Source organism: Aedes albopictus, chromosome 1, assembly GCF_035046485.1.
Source record: "Aedes albopictus strain Foshan chromosome 1, AalbF5, whole genome shotgun sequence".
NCBI classification, from domain to species: Eukaryota; Metazoa; Arthropoda; class Insecta; order Diptera; family Culicidae; genus Aedes; species Aedes albopictus.
Window position 1 is genome coordinate 12,856,486 of NC_085136.1, and position 15,194 is coordinate 12,871,679.

Sequence of the window (15,194 nt, forward strand, 5' to 3'; positions counted from 1 at the left end):
CTGAAAAACGATTGCAGTTCTTTTGCACAGCTTTTGTTCAAATGAAGGCTGATTTGCATAAGCTACAGAAGCGCTTAAGCAACATCAAATTGTTACCTGGGATATACAATGCACATATGTATATGTACAAACTGGATGATTAATTACTGAAAGAACTCCAGTTAATCATGGAAAACATTATGTAGACATTTTGAAAGAAAAAAAATCTTCGGATGGGTTTTCATTATGTTCTATTGGAAAACCTTGTTTAACGAAATCATAAAGAAATTTCTGGATTAGTCCTCAAAAGAGTTGATGATTCCAAGAAGAGTTTAGCTATAATTTCTTACGAATGTTTTGTAGAAATCACCAGAAAATATCTTAGGTCCAGAAGAAACAATGCCCAAGAAGAAACAACCCTAAAATTCTAAATCTTCCAGAAATTGTCCATCGCTAACAGTACCTGAACTAGTTTGTGTAGAACAGGCGAACTTTTTTCAACGTATTGTACAAAATACAACAGCGTGAGTGCTGAAGGGTTAAATACTGCTTTTAGAGTGTAATATTATTATAATCGATTTCATCGCGTTGCGTTTAGTTATAAAAGCTAGTAGCCACAAATTTGCCAAGGGTGCTTGCCCCCCTGACCAAAAAGCTGGCTACGCCCTTGCTTCTAGTCTATTTGACTAAAAAATGTTCTTGTACCGACTATTCGAACCCTCTAAGCAGATTGCCCTCTTCGAACGAGTACCAATTAACGATCGCAAGCCGCAAACAAGCATGCATGCTGAATTGTTGCTTTATAATAGTAATGATAGCTGAACTAAAATTATGCTGTACACATTACTGTACAAATGCTTTTTCAATTAAAAACGTAGCCAATGTTCAATCTTTCGTATCGGTAATAACAATGAAAATTTCAAACACTTTGCAAGCGTTTAATAAAATTATTATTTGACTTGCAGTAATTCCTTTACAAAATAGTTTAACAATACCTTTTTCTGCTACTTGTTAAGTGTATGTACAAATTAGCACATGTTTCTGTAGAATATGTTTTTCACAAGTCGAAAAAGCACTTTCGTTTCATCATACTTCGACTCAGAGTACAGGATGAAAAACACGTGTTTTTTACTGAACAGCAGCTGAATTAATATGTTGTTCAGTTGTTAACTCTCATGTAAATTTATGTGTAGTTATTATTTCACAATACTTGTTCCCATCATAATTGCCGATCATAAAATCTCGTGAAAATTGAAAAAAATGCATTTTATTTATTTTTTATTATTTTTGCCAAAGCTGAATAACAGCTTTACTATATAGTTGTAAAACGATTTAACAACAGTTAAGTTCAGTTCAGTTGGTGCACAACACTATGCTTTATACTTTCTCCAGATTTGTGCGAACAAATCTGGAGAAAGTATAAGCCTGAAAATTATCCAAATGTTATTCAGCATCGTGCTGAATTAATTCGTCATAAAAATGCTTGTAGAATGAATGATTCTTAGTTGGGGTGTAATCAGTTTTACCTTTTAATTCCGCCCTAATTGCTAATCCCTTGACAGAAACGCGTATTTCGACTACCACTTGCAATCTTCCTTGAATCTTCCTCCTGACACTGAGGATTCCACTTGGGATTTAACCCCTAACGCCGCCTTTGATAAATCTCCTGATATGATTGTTATGTTTCAGTAACGTCTTTTCCGATGGATAATGATTTTTTCATAATAATTCTTATGTTTCCCCAAGCTTGCTTAGATAAAAAAAAACAAATTCTTACCTCGTCAGCATTGAGTCCCTTCGGGATCTGGGTGCCGTCCTTGTTGCAGAAGCAGTACGGCAGGTCGCACTCGGCGGGATTGCACTTCTTCGCCAGATCCACTGGCGCCTCCGTGGTCGCGGCCGGCTCTGTTTGAGAAATGAAATTGTAAGAGATGAGATGAGAGTGCTGATGGCCGTAAATCCAGGCATCCGGAAAAAGGGGGTTTCGTCGGTACGGTACTTACGGTTTGCCAGTGGACCACACTTGGCCTCGTTCTTGAAAGTGCAGAACTTTTGCACATCGTCAAAGAACAGCCCGGATGGACACCGGTTAATGTACGGGAAACCATCTACGCACTGGGATGGAAGAAAAAAGAATGAAAAAAAGGATCAGAGTTAGTCATATGTTACTTCGTTAAGTGCAGGGTGCGAAGCGAAGAGTGAAAATTAAATTTGCTGAAATAAATTTAAATTCTCAACACGCTGCCGTTTCTGCTGCTTCTGCTGCAACCGCCAACGCTGATCCTGACAGCCTTCCTGAGAACGTCTGGTTCCACGGGCTCACACAGTGTGAATTGTATGTGAGATCTGCATGAAATTTCTTCCTAATCCCGAATAAGACATTTTCAGACAGCCGCCGCTTGGATGAACCGGGAAATTGCCTTCGTTTTTTTTTTCTGGTGTGTGTCTGCTGCTCCAATTCCGACCAACGACAAGCGTTTGCCGCTGAATGGAACCAGTACTCGCAGTAGGCTACCGCTTCCGTTTGCACTCTCTGTGTCGTGTGGCATGGCAACGGCAAACCAGCAGCAGCTCAGGCTCCAATTCAAAAGGAATACCAACGTTTTGTTCAAGTTGCACTCTTGCAGTTTTCTATTATGCTTCATCATGGCACACTGCGTTTTTAACCGGGGTCTCTTGGAAGAAAGTTAAGCCTTTTTTCCGCTCCGAATGCACACAAAAGGAAAGTTCCCTAGCTTCGACAAAAAAAAAAACAGAAAAAGAATAAAAATGAGCAGCATCAGGTTCTTTGCCTCTGCCATCGAGAGAACTCTGCCTACGGGGCCGTGCGACCGGGAGGAACAACACGGGCGATTGTCGAGGTCTTGCTTACTAGCTAGTACTACTCTCCGGATTTTTTTTCGGCAAGGCCTTCGGTGTGGTCTTGAATACCGAAGAAGCTGTTAGCCGCAGGCCACCCGACCGACCCGGGGATGGAACGTAAAATTTTATGATTATCTTTAATACTTTGAAAATAATATCCTTCAGTCTTACGTTGGTTGGATACCGGCGCACCTAATCCCGAACCGAACGGCGAACCGGAGTCCGGAACCAACGGGACATAAGACTTTAACGATGTTTGCTTGTAAGGTAGCATAGTGAAAGGAACTCAGAAGGCGGCGATGATTGAGTCCCACGTAGGGGTCGCAGTACCGACCGCTTTTGGTGAGTACCGGTATTTCGGTACTGGAGCTGACAGTACCGGTAGTACCGGTAAAATACCGATACTGGGAAATTTTTCACTAAAATGAAGAATAATCTATTTTGCACAGAATATCTACAATTTACAAGGTATTTTTGAATTCCGATATTCAGGGATGTCATATAAGCTAACCAGAAAATACTAAATTAATCAAAAAATATAGATAGACAAAAAATATAGACAGAAATGAGTTGTATGTAACTTCTTTTGGAGCCATTCTTCAGCTTCTGCGCAGTTTTACAGTCAGTATCTTGGTCGGTCTAAAATGAAACAGGAAAAACCTTACATTAAGGCTATGGATCACCAATCCGGAGACGGCGGGTTCGATTCCCGTTCTCGTCTCCCTGGGCATAGTGTATCATTGTACTTGCCACACAATGTACAAATTCATGCAATGGCAGGCAAAGAAAGCCCTTCAATTAATAACTGTGAAAGTGCTCAAAGTTCCAATGCGTCGTGCAATACGTCGTGCCATAAAGAAAAAGAAGATGAAGAAGCTGCAAAGTGAAGACGGAATTTAACTGATTTTTCCTTTATGATGCAACGGATTCTAAAAACCGAAATAATAACAGGAAACCCTAATCTAACAAGATTAGCATATATGAAATGTTTGTTTATGAAAGTACTTGGTTTTAAATGTTTTCGTTTATTTCTATTACATATTGGCTATACAAATGACCGAACTCAGCACTTCGGAAATATTTCACGGTACCGAAAATACCGGTACCAAGGTTCAGTCAGTACCGGTATTTCGATACCAAAAATTGGTCGGTAATACCGGTTTTTTCGGTACCGGTATTACCGGTACTACATCCCTAGTCCCACGGGAGAGTAACGTAGCGACTAAGCTTGCTGTGATTAACCGTCTGTCGTGGGCGAAACTTTTCCGCTGATAATAATTATTATGGCTCTGGTTCTACAAGCAGACGGATAATAATTTTCTCGCCTTGAGGATTGTTTTGCTCAGTAACGCGTGGTAGGATGCGAACATACTGTTAATAGTTGACTAGGGAGATTGGTTTGAAAAATTTAACTGGTGGGATCAAGGGTGGGATTCAACAAAACTGTGATACATTGGCATGACGAAGCAAGTGACGAAGAGAAAGGGCGAAATTCTTTTAAATTTTTTAGAGGCACTGGAGTTGTGATTCCGAGATTTATTTGAGAATTTCTGTAGACATTCATAAAGCACTTTTTTTTCTCCCCTGTTAGGGAAATTGAGCCACTGCGTGCAATAAGCTGAACCTTTGTGGCATAAGGTATGAAGCACTTCCAAAAAACATAATTTATAATTTGATCATGGATTTATTTTTCGAAAAGTGGAGAAACTTTTCGGTTTTCTAAATGTAAATTTAATACTTAAAGCAATAGGATTGTTTGGATTATTATTACGGCTCTACGTCATTTGACATAAAGCCATTTGGCATAAAGGCCATTTGGCATCACAAGAATTATGCTAATTCATACCAAGAAGGCTGCTCTTCGTATTGAAAAACGGAATTATGCCAAATGGCTTTATGCCAAACGGCATTATGTCGAATGGCATTACGTCAAATGGCCTGATCATTGCATAATCTGAATCTTCACCCAAAAATAATTCAAATTGGGGGAATACCGAAGGGATTTCCTCTAGTATTTAGTGACTCCAGCCTTCTCCATTACATACCTTTGCCGTTGACGTATGAGGGAACAAAAAGAGATGATTTGTCAACTGAGCGGTCATTAGAATGATAGAGAAAAGTGCATTAGTTGATATGCCATTAAGATTATTATTTTCTTAAATTATGTGAAAATTTATCCACATTGTAATACGAGGTTAGGTGAGTCGTATTTCGGAGAGATAGTCGTGACATTTAAATGTAAGTAAATTAAGATAATTGTGACCATGAAATCATGAATTATAATAAAATTACAGTCATGAAGCTGCTGAACTATCAAGCTGTTGTCGAGAGGTTTCCATCACTTCCGAGAAAGGAACGATCCTAACACAAATCCACAATTCATCATTTTGGATGCACTGGAACTATATTTAAAATATATTTTGACAATGATAATCCATGTCAACTTCCTTTCTTGATCGACCTAGATGACTGGGAATGAACGCTAGATATCGTTTAGGATCGAAATTACTGCATTAACTGAATATGGCATAGAATTTTATGAATGAAATTAAAAAAAAATGTTCCTTTTTCTAGTCCTTTTTAAACAGTATGTGACTTGTAAGAAGTTGGGTAACACTTCTAAAAACAGAGACCTAGAAGTTAGTAAGAATGGGTGTTTTCAATACAATTGAACATTGTTCTTCCTGGGAATCCTCCAAGAGTTCTTTCTAGAATTTCTCCAGGGGAGGGGTCCTTCTAGAAGTACCGAGATTTCTCCAGGAATACTTTCCTCCAGGAATACCTCCTGAAATTTGTCTATAGGAATTCGTAACACGATGCATCCAGGAATCCCATTGTTTGGAAGTCAAAATGAAAAATAAACCACTCAGCAGTTTTTCTTCTGAAATTCTGAAATTCCTTCAGGAACTCCTTCTAGATTCTGGCGGAAATTTTCCTGGGATTCCTCCAGGAACTGGTTCCGAGATTCCTCCAGGTGTTCCTTCAAACGCTCCTCAAGAAGTTCTTTTTAAGATTCTTTGATCAGGATTATTTTAGAAGTTCTCTCTGTGATTCTTCCAGGAGCCAAATGAATATTCTAAAGGGATTCTTCTGGGATTTTTCCAAGACTTCTTTCTAGAATTCCCCCAGAAACTTCTTACGGGATTCCTTCAGCAATTCTTTCTAAGCGGTTTCTTTAGGAATGCCTTTCGGGAGATCTCCATCAATTATTTCTGAGATTCCTGCAGGAAATCCTTCCGAGATTCCTCCAGGGGTTCCTTCTGGGATTCATCCAGCTTTTTTTTCTGAAATTGATCAGAAGTACTATTAGATACTTCTGAGACTCCCCGTGGAGTTTCTTCTGGAGAACCACCTTTCGAAGATTCATTTTTTCCTGAGATTACATGAGGAGTTCTTTCTGGGATTCCTCCAGAAGTTCCTACTAGGGCTTCTTCAAGAGCTTCTTCACGAAAAGGCATTTCTAGGATTCTCGAAACAAATTCTTGGAGGAACCTCAGAACGTATTCCCGGAGAACTTGAAATGAATTCCTAGAAGAATCCCGGAAAGAATTCCTGTAGAAATCTTGGTACTCTCGTCAAGGGCTGAAAGTCTCTATAATAAAGATACTTAAATCAATCAATTGGTACTCCCAGAAGGGTTTCGAACGGAGTTCGTGGAGAAATTTCGTCAGGAGGAGAAATCCCTAATTAAACCTCATTAGGAATCGCAGAAGAAACTACTGGAAGAATCCCAGGATCCCCCAATCCCAGAGGAATCTTGGACAAATTCCTGGAGAAATTAATCAACTAACAATCACTCATTTAACAAGCCTCTTTATGACGAATTAATTCAGAACGATGCTGAATAACATTTGGAAAATTTTCAAGTACAACCTTTGTTTGGGGTTTGTTCACACAAATTTGGAGAAATTTTAAAGCTTAAGCTGTTAGGACACAGGGTCAAATATTTGTCCGAAAAGAAACCAATGCTCAAACAACTTGTTTGACTCGATCGAATTTTCATTAGTGTCAAACTGATGTTGTTTCTTGAGTTCTTTCCTTGTCAAATATTTGACCCTGTGTACTATTGGCCTTAGTGTTGTGAACTAACTGAAGTATTTGTTGTTAAAAGCGTTTTTCAAAAAATATAGTAAAGCTGTTATTCAGCAAAAATTTTAGCAAAAATGTTTAAAAATACATAAAATTCGATTTTTTTTTCAATTTTCACGAGAGTTTATGCTATGAACAACTACTATGAAAAAATAACTACACATAAATCACCTAAATCAAGATTCTAACTTGAGACCCGTCGATTGCGAGCCGCATGCCTTCCTATCTGCGCCTTCCTAGAGATTTTGAATTGAAGCACTCAAATCAAAACATAAACTTTCCGTGGTTTCATATTGATCACACCTCGACTCCTATTCAGCAGTGGTGAATTAGCACACAATATCATGATTAACAATTGAACAACATATTAATTAAACTGCTCTTCAGTAAAAAAAACATGTGTTTTTCATCCTGTGCTCTGAGTCGCAGTATGATGAAATGAAAGCGCTTATTCAACTTGTGAAAATACATTATACAGATACATGTGCTGACTTGTAGCCTTAACAAGAAGCAGAAAAGATCTTGTTACACTATGTTGTTAGGAATTACTGCAAATCGAATGGAAATCTTAATCAACTCTTGTTTTAAATTATTAATACTGAAACGAAAGGTTGAACATTGGTTACTTTTGCAATTAAAAAGGAATTAGTACAGTGATCTGTGCAGAATAATTTTAGTTCAGCTATCATTACTATTATAATGCAACAATTCAGCATGCATACTTTTGAGGTTTGCGATTGTTAGTTGGGAACTCTTAGCATCCCTAGATTTCTTCAGGTATTTCTCCAGATAATTATTCAGGAATTTCCACAAGAATTTTTCTTGGCACTTCTTCGGTAGTTACTCAGGACATTTCTCAACAGATTAATATTAAAATTGGTCCACGTGTTTCCTCAGAAATTTCATTAGAAATTCCTCCTGGAATTCTTTAAGGGATTCTAGAGAAAATACATTCAAGGATTGTTGCATAAGTACATGCTTCTTCACATATTTTTGAAAGAATTTCTCCAGAAATATTGTCAGGATTTTCTCCAAGAGTGTTCTTTGGGATTTCTTCCAAATTTCTCAAGAAATTCTTTTAGGAGTTCCATAGGTTCTGGGATTCTCTCAGTTTTTTTTCCCAAAGATTCTGTCAACAATTCCTACTAATTTGAACACCCTTTCCTTAGCGTTCTTCATGGAGTTCTTCTATGAATATTTGCAGAGGGTTATTTAGTTCTTTCAGGTACTATTTCAAAGATTTCTTTTAACATTACTTTTTATGTCTGTGATTCCTTCAAGATTTTCTTTTATTATATCTGCAGGATTTCCTTCATACATTTCTCCAGGAAATATTTGGAGGATTTTTGTTGACAAATTCCTTGAATAATTGTGCAAGAAATTTCTTCACAATTTCTTCAGAAAATCTTCCAGGGATCTCTCAAAAATTAATTGAAAGATTTCCTCAATAATTTTTCCAGGATCAATGTCTGCGATTTCTGCAGCTATTTTCTGAAAATCCCATTAGGATTTCCTCTACAGATTTTTCCAGGAATCTTTCCAGAGATTTCTCATGCATTTTTTTTCTTGGAATTACTTGCAGAGTTTCTCCATAAGCCCAATATTTTTTTCAGAAATCAATGGGGGTACTTTAATGTGTTTCTTCAGATATTCTCCTGGGTATTATCTAAGAATTCATCTAGGAATTGTTCTCAAAATAGTTGCTTCAGGATCAGGACTCATCGAATTCATCCAAAAATCTCTAAAGGTTCCTCCAGGACTTTTGTCGAGGGATTTTTTAAGACAACTTTCCAGAGATTCCTTTGAAATTCTTTCATATAATCCCTAAAGAATTTTTTAGGTAATTTTCTGGAATTTCTGGGGAAACTTCTGAAAATCTATGGAGAAATATCTGAACAAATTCTACAGGGATATCTAAAGAAACCCCATGAGATATTTCTGATAAAAACGCAAGAGCAATTTCTAAAAAAAATCAGTGCAGGGATTTCTAAATAAATAACTGAAGGAATTTCTCAAAGATTTATTGTAGAAACATTTGGAAGAATTTCCGAAGCATCCTCGTTAATTTTGAAAATTTTTGATTAAGCCTACTTCAAGCTCTGGGAATAAAATATCTCGTTAGAAGAGTTTCAGAAGGAATCCCAGCAGAAATTTCAGAAAGAAATTCTGAGGACTCTCCCCCGTAATGTCAGTTTGAACCTCTCATTACATGAACGTATGAGTGCACTTCATCTAAATCCCACACTTGGGTGCAAAGATGTTTGGTAATGAAGAAATCTTCAGTAAATTGTTTGTAGAAATCTTAGGACGTACCGGGGGTGGCCAAAATGTTTGGGATAGGTAGCTTTTTTTCTCTCACAAAAAAGTTCAACATGCTATAACTTTTCATAGAGTGCATTAAAAAATCTGAAATTTTGACTGTTTGTCAACCTATTATATGTGCATCGTTGGTACAAATTTGGGCTCGATTGATTAATTTATCGATAAGTTAGAACCGTTCGGGTAAAACACTATTTTTTAGACAACTAATTTTTGTGACGGGCTTGGTGGTCTAGTGGCTACCGCTTCTGATTCGTATGCAGAAGGTCATAGGTTCAATCCCTGACCCGTCCCTTTCATCCTACTTTGTATCTTTCTATCCACTTTCTCTCTCTCTCTTCTCTACATATACAACTCTTGTATATTCATATGTTCATAGCCATCGCTAGAACCAGAAACGAATTGCAAAAATTCGTTTCCCTTCCTTCCAACTTCCACAGCACAGTGTAGGTATATAACGCCTTCAGGTTATGCAACCAAAGCGAACTGTGCCGCTTGTCCTTCATAGTAATCACCACACAATCTATCACCTTAAGCCTTCAGTACACGCTTTGCCAAGTGTGCAAACTTTTCCGCACGCATCAACAGCAAAGGCATACGCTTGACATTTTCGATGTTTTGTCAATGTTGAGACCACTGTTGGCCTGTTGGATTATGCGTGCGGAAAAATTTGCACACTTGGCAAAGCGTGTACTGAAGGCTTTACAAACACTATAAATATACCCTATCCATGGATCGCATCACCGACCCAACGGTGACTCCCAGATCTCCCATCCTTTCCGTTTAACTAACAAATACCCCAGTCCGTGCTGGTTGTGGGGATGCAGAGGTGCTCTCGGTCTTTAGTAGCAACAACCAGCACACTCTAACATTCCTTTCCCTTCCCAACTGACTAAAAGGACGTGGCCGGCGCCGTTATCGATCTAAAATGTATGAGCTGCTTGAATTGCACTTTGAGAATAAGTGGAGTGTCCCAGCCCTTATTCATTTGGATCTCAGTGCAATTGGTACCAGCTCAGATCATTCACGGTGGAGCAACCATTGACATGTATAGTCAGATTTGATCGTTGATCGTTTGATCGAATATCTGATGGAATCCCTGTACAAACTTCTGAAAATAATGCTGGATTGATTCCTGAGGGAATCCCTGCAAACTTTTTAGGCAACTTCATGAAGAAATTTCAAGAGAAATTTCCGGAGAAATCCTTACACAAAATTTGGAAGGAGATCTTTGATAATATTCCTGAAGAAATGCTAGGATAAGTCCTAAAATAATCGTTGGAGGCATTCCCGGGGGTATTCTTGAAGAAATTCATGGATGGATACCTGAACAAATCCGTGGATAAACTCCTGGAAGATTTTTTGGAGATAATTCCTGGTTCCAGTATGCATTCCTCTAAAACTATCCACGGAAGAGTTCCTGGAGAAAATTCTTGAAGAAATCCCAGGAGATATTTTTATATGAATCCCAGGAGAAATTTTTGGATGAATCACTGGAGGAATTCCTCAAGGAATTACTGTAGGAATTGCTGAAGGAATGCTTGGAGGAATTTAAGGAGGAGACCGTGGAGGAATCCCAGGAGAAAATCCAGGACGAATTCCTGGAGCAATCCCTAGAAGAATTCCTGGAGGAATCTCTAGAGGAATTCTGGGAGGAATCCCGAGAGGAATTTCTGGTTGAATCCCTGGAGAAGTCTTTGGAGGCATTTCTCGATGGAATTTGCTGCATGAATCTCTGAAGCAATTATTGGAGGAATTTCTGAAAGAATCCTTGGAGGAATCTCAGGAGGTATCAGTCGGTTGGCTCTCCAGAGACACGTTCTCCTCCAAATGGGAAATTTTCGCCACTCTCAGGAGGACTTCCCGGGGGAATTTCTAGAGGAATCCCTGAGAAATTTTCGAAAGTATGTCTGGAGGAATTTTTGGAAATCCCCAAAGAAATTTCTGGAGAAATTCCTCGAGGAATCCCTGGAGGAATTCATGGAGAAATTGCTGGAAGATTCCCAACAGAAATTCCGGGAGGAATCACTGAAGAAATTTCTGAATAAATCTTTCAAAGAATTCCGAGACAAATTTCTGGAAGAATCCGTTTAGGAGTTTTTGGAGGAACTTCTTGAGGGATCCCTAGATGAATTCTTAAGAAAATCCCTGAAGGAATCTCTGAAGCAAGGAGGAATTCTTGGAAATCCCTAAAGAAATTCCTGGAATAATTCTGGGAGGAATTCCTGGATGCATTCCTGGAAGTTTCTACAGAGAAATTTTGGGAGGGGTTCCTGGAGAAATTTCTGAATTAATCTTTTGATGAGTTCCTAGAGAAATTTCTGTAGCAATCCTTTAAGGAATTTCTGGAGGGATCCCTGGAGGAATTCTTTAAAAAATCCCTGGAGAAATTCCTGAAGCAACTCCTGGCGAAATCCCTTGAGGAATTTGAAGAGGAGACCCTGGAGGAATTCTTGGAGAATTCCCTAGAGAATTCTTGGAGGGATTTTTTGGAGGAATCCCTGGAGAAATTCCTAAATAAATTCCTGGAGCAATCCCTGGATGAATTCCTAGAGGAATTTGTGGAGGAATTCCAGGAGGAATCCCTGGAGCAATTCCTGAATTAACTCCTGGAGGGATTTCTAAGGAAACTCCTGGAGTACTTCTTGAAAAAAAAACCTGGGAGATTTCCTGAAGAAACTCCTGGAGGGATTACTGTACGAATTTGTAAGTGAATTCTTGGAGGAATTACTTCACCCAGGAACCAATTCCTGAAGATATCCCTGGAGAAATTTCTGAAGAAATTCCCGAGGAAATTCCTGAACGAATTCTGGGAGGAATTCCTGGAGGAGTCCCTGGAGAAATTCCAGGATGAAATCCTGGAGCAATACTTAGAGAAATTCCTGGGGGAACTCCTAGAGGAACTCTTGGAGGAACTTCTGGAGTAAAGTCTGTAGGAATATCTAGAGGAATGTTTGGACGAAATTCCGGAGGAATCCCTGACGGGATTCCTGGAGGTATCTCTGGAGCAGATCTTGGAGATCCAGATCCTTGAAGGAATTCTTGGAGGAATTCCTGTAGTAATTCCTCGATGAATTCTCGGAGAAACTTGGGGGACTCACTGGAGGGTTTTCTTAAGGAATGCCTGGAGGCAAGCCCAGAGTAATTTCTGGAGGAATCCATATAGAAATCCCTGGAGGAACTTCTAGAGAAATGCTGGGAGGTATTGCTGGAGGAATCCATATCGCAATCTCTAAAGGATTCGCAAGAGGAATTCCAGATGGAATTCCTCGAAGAATGCTTGTAGCATTTCCTGGAAGAATTCCTGGAGACATTCCTGGAATTCCTGGAGGAATCTGTGGAGAAATTCCTGGAGGAATCTCTATAGGAATTCCAGGAGGAATCATTGCATAAATTCTCGGAGGAATTCTTGGAGAAATCCTTATGGAAGAATTCCTGGATGAATCCGTGGAAGAATTTCTTGAAGATTCACTGGAGGAATTCTTTGAGGAACCCCTCAAGATATTTCTGGAGGAGCGCCTGTAGGAATTCCTGGAGGAATCTCTAGAAGAAATTCTGGAGGAATCTCTATTGGAATTACTGGAGGAATTTTTGGAAGAATTCCTGCAAGAACTCCCAGAAGAAGTCCTGGAAGAATTCTTGAAATCGCGGAGAAATTCCTACAGTTATTCTTGGAGGAATCCCTGGAGGAATCCCATGAAGAATTCATGAGGAAATCCCAAGAGAAGTTTCTGAAGAGTTCCCAGGAGGAGGAATTGAAGAAATCACAGTAGGAGCTCTTGGAGAAACCATGAAGGAATCCTAAGAAGAGTTCGCGAAAGATCTCCTGTAGGCATCCCTATAGAAGTTCCATAAGGAATCCCAGGAGCAATTGCAGAAGTTTCTTCAGGAGGTATCCCGGTAGCAATCCCAAGCGGAATTGCTAAGCGAATCTGTTACGAAAAAACAAGACCCGGTAACAAGTCCGGAAACAGTTCCTTGAGGAAGACCTAAATTAATTCCTGGTGATGAAGTTCTTGAAAGAATTCCAGGAGAAATTCCCAAGAAGAGTTCCTAGAATCCTTTAAGGAATTTTTGGAATAATCTTTGAAGTTGTTCCTGAAAAAAAAAAAATACAGAAGGAATTCTCGAGCGAATCTTTAGAGGAACTCTTGAAGGAATACTTGAGCAATACCATGAGAGATTCCTAAGAAAATACTAGGAGAGCTTTCTTAACGAAGAATAGCTGTATACCTATAAAAAATCTGAAGGAATCCATGTCTGCAGTAGTTTCTGGACGATTCATTGAAGGAATCCTTGGATGGACTCCTTACAGAACTTTTTGTACAAAACTTTTAAGGAATACCTGAATTATTGTTAGAATAATTTTTAGTAATTCTTTCTGAAAAAACACTGGAAGAAATTCCTACAGAAATATTTCAAATAATTCCATATGGAACTATTGTAGCAATCTCTAGCGGAATTCTTAAAAGAATATATGGATAAATCAATGAATAAATCTTTGAAGGAATACCTGCAGAAAAACCTAAAATGATCTCTGGTGAAATACCTGAAGAAATCTTAAAAAAAAGCATTGGAGGAACCTCCGAAGATATCCCAGGGAAAATTCCCGGACGAATGCCTGGTATAATCCCTAGAGGAATTCTAGAAGAAATCTCTGTAGGAATTTATGAATTAGTGAAGGAAGCTATGGGAAAATTCCTGGAGGAACTCGTCGATGCATCCTTGCAGAAATATCTGTAAACATTTCTCAAGGAATCGTGCGAGAAATTCCTGAAGCATTTCTTGGCTGAAACATTCACTATCGGAGCTCCGCAAGACGTCCATGAAAGCAGTCACGAAGAAGAAATTCGTAGAGAAGTTTCTGAATAAATACCTGGAGGAATTTGTGAAGGTGTCCCTGGAGGGATTCATAAAAAAATCCCAGGTTTTTTTTGCTCTTAGCATGATGTTTATTTGCATTGGATACAAGTGAAAATTTGTGCATTTCTAGCTACTACACTGTATAGCAGCATATGGTTCTAGAAAGTCCTTCTCTTTCCCTACCGGAACTGCTTCAGGCATATCCGGAAAATTAGTCATGTTGTTATTAGGTGTAAAATTCTATGATCAGATTGAAGTGGTACTCTTGGAGATGTAGGTATTTGGTGAAATTGTGGTTTTTGTGGGAACCAAGTTTGATAATTGTGGATGAAAACCTAATTACTGATAATTTTGAGATGGCTCGAATTAAAAAAAAAAGCTAGCGGCCAGGGAATGTCCTGGACACGCAAATGGAAGTCAACAATCTCGTTTCGAGAGTACTGGAATTCGTATAAATTGGTTAGTCTGTTCCTGTACATCGTTGTGGTGCCTAAACGTTGGCCAAACGTAACCTTTGGACTTAACCCTTACACTAACAATTCCCGATTTTCCGTGACACCTAGGCCTGGGAGAACGTAGAGGTCATACCTGCATACCTTTCGTAGGTGTCCAACCAATCTTCCTTTTCCATCCCTCAAATGTTGCAAGGACATGGCCAGGACAGCTCTCAGCCGTTGAAGGATTACGTCAATCTAGTCTTAGAGTCAGTGATTATTCCCAAATCTCTGTGCTTTGGTAACGGACGGGAGGGAGGCAAATCACAGCGGTCTGGGACTGTAGGTACCACCAGTGGCGTAGCTAGGGATAATCAAAATTACAGATAAACATATTTTACAATGATAAATATATTCTTCTAACTCTTAAATAATCACGCCGTTGTATTTTGTACAAAACGTTGAAAAACCACGACTTTTTTCGACTCAGCATCAGCGTGATGCTGATAGTACTGGCCAACTGACTGACGGAAAGTTGAAAATTATTTTCTGTATTCCTTTATGAATTTCTTCGAGAATTTCTGCAAGCATACATCCCGGAGCTCCATCAATGAGCGTAAGATTTTTTTCTAAGAATTTTGTCGGTTT

At 38.9% G+C, this 15,194-nt stretch overlaps 1 protein-coding gene across 1 annotated transcript in view; it reads right to left on the bottom strand.

Annotated features, from left to right (window-relative positions):
- LOC109431083 (chitin deacetylase 1) overlaps positions 1-15,194 on the bottom strand; it is a 104,827-nt gene that overhangs the window by 40,256 nt on the left and 49,377 nt on the right. Inside the window, exons 3-4 of the mRNA XM_029862422.2 lie at positions 1,983-2,094; positions 1,757-1,884 (exon numbers count right to left, since the gene is read on the bottom strand). Of these exons, the coding sequence (XP_029718282.1) occupies positions 1,757-1,884; positions 1,983-2,094 (240 nt within the window). The remainder of the gene's footprint in view (positions 1-1,756; positions 1,885-1,982; positions 2,095-15,194) is intronic.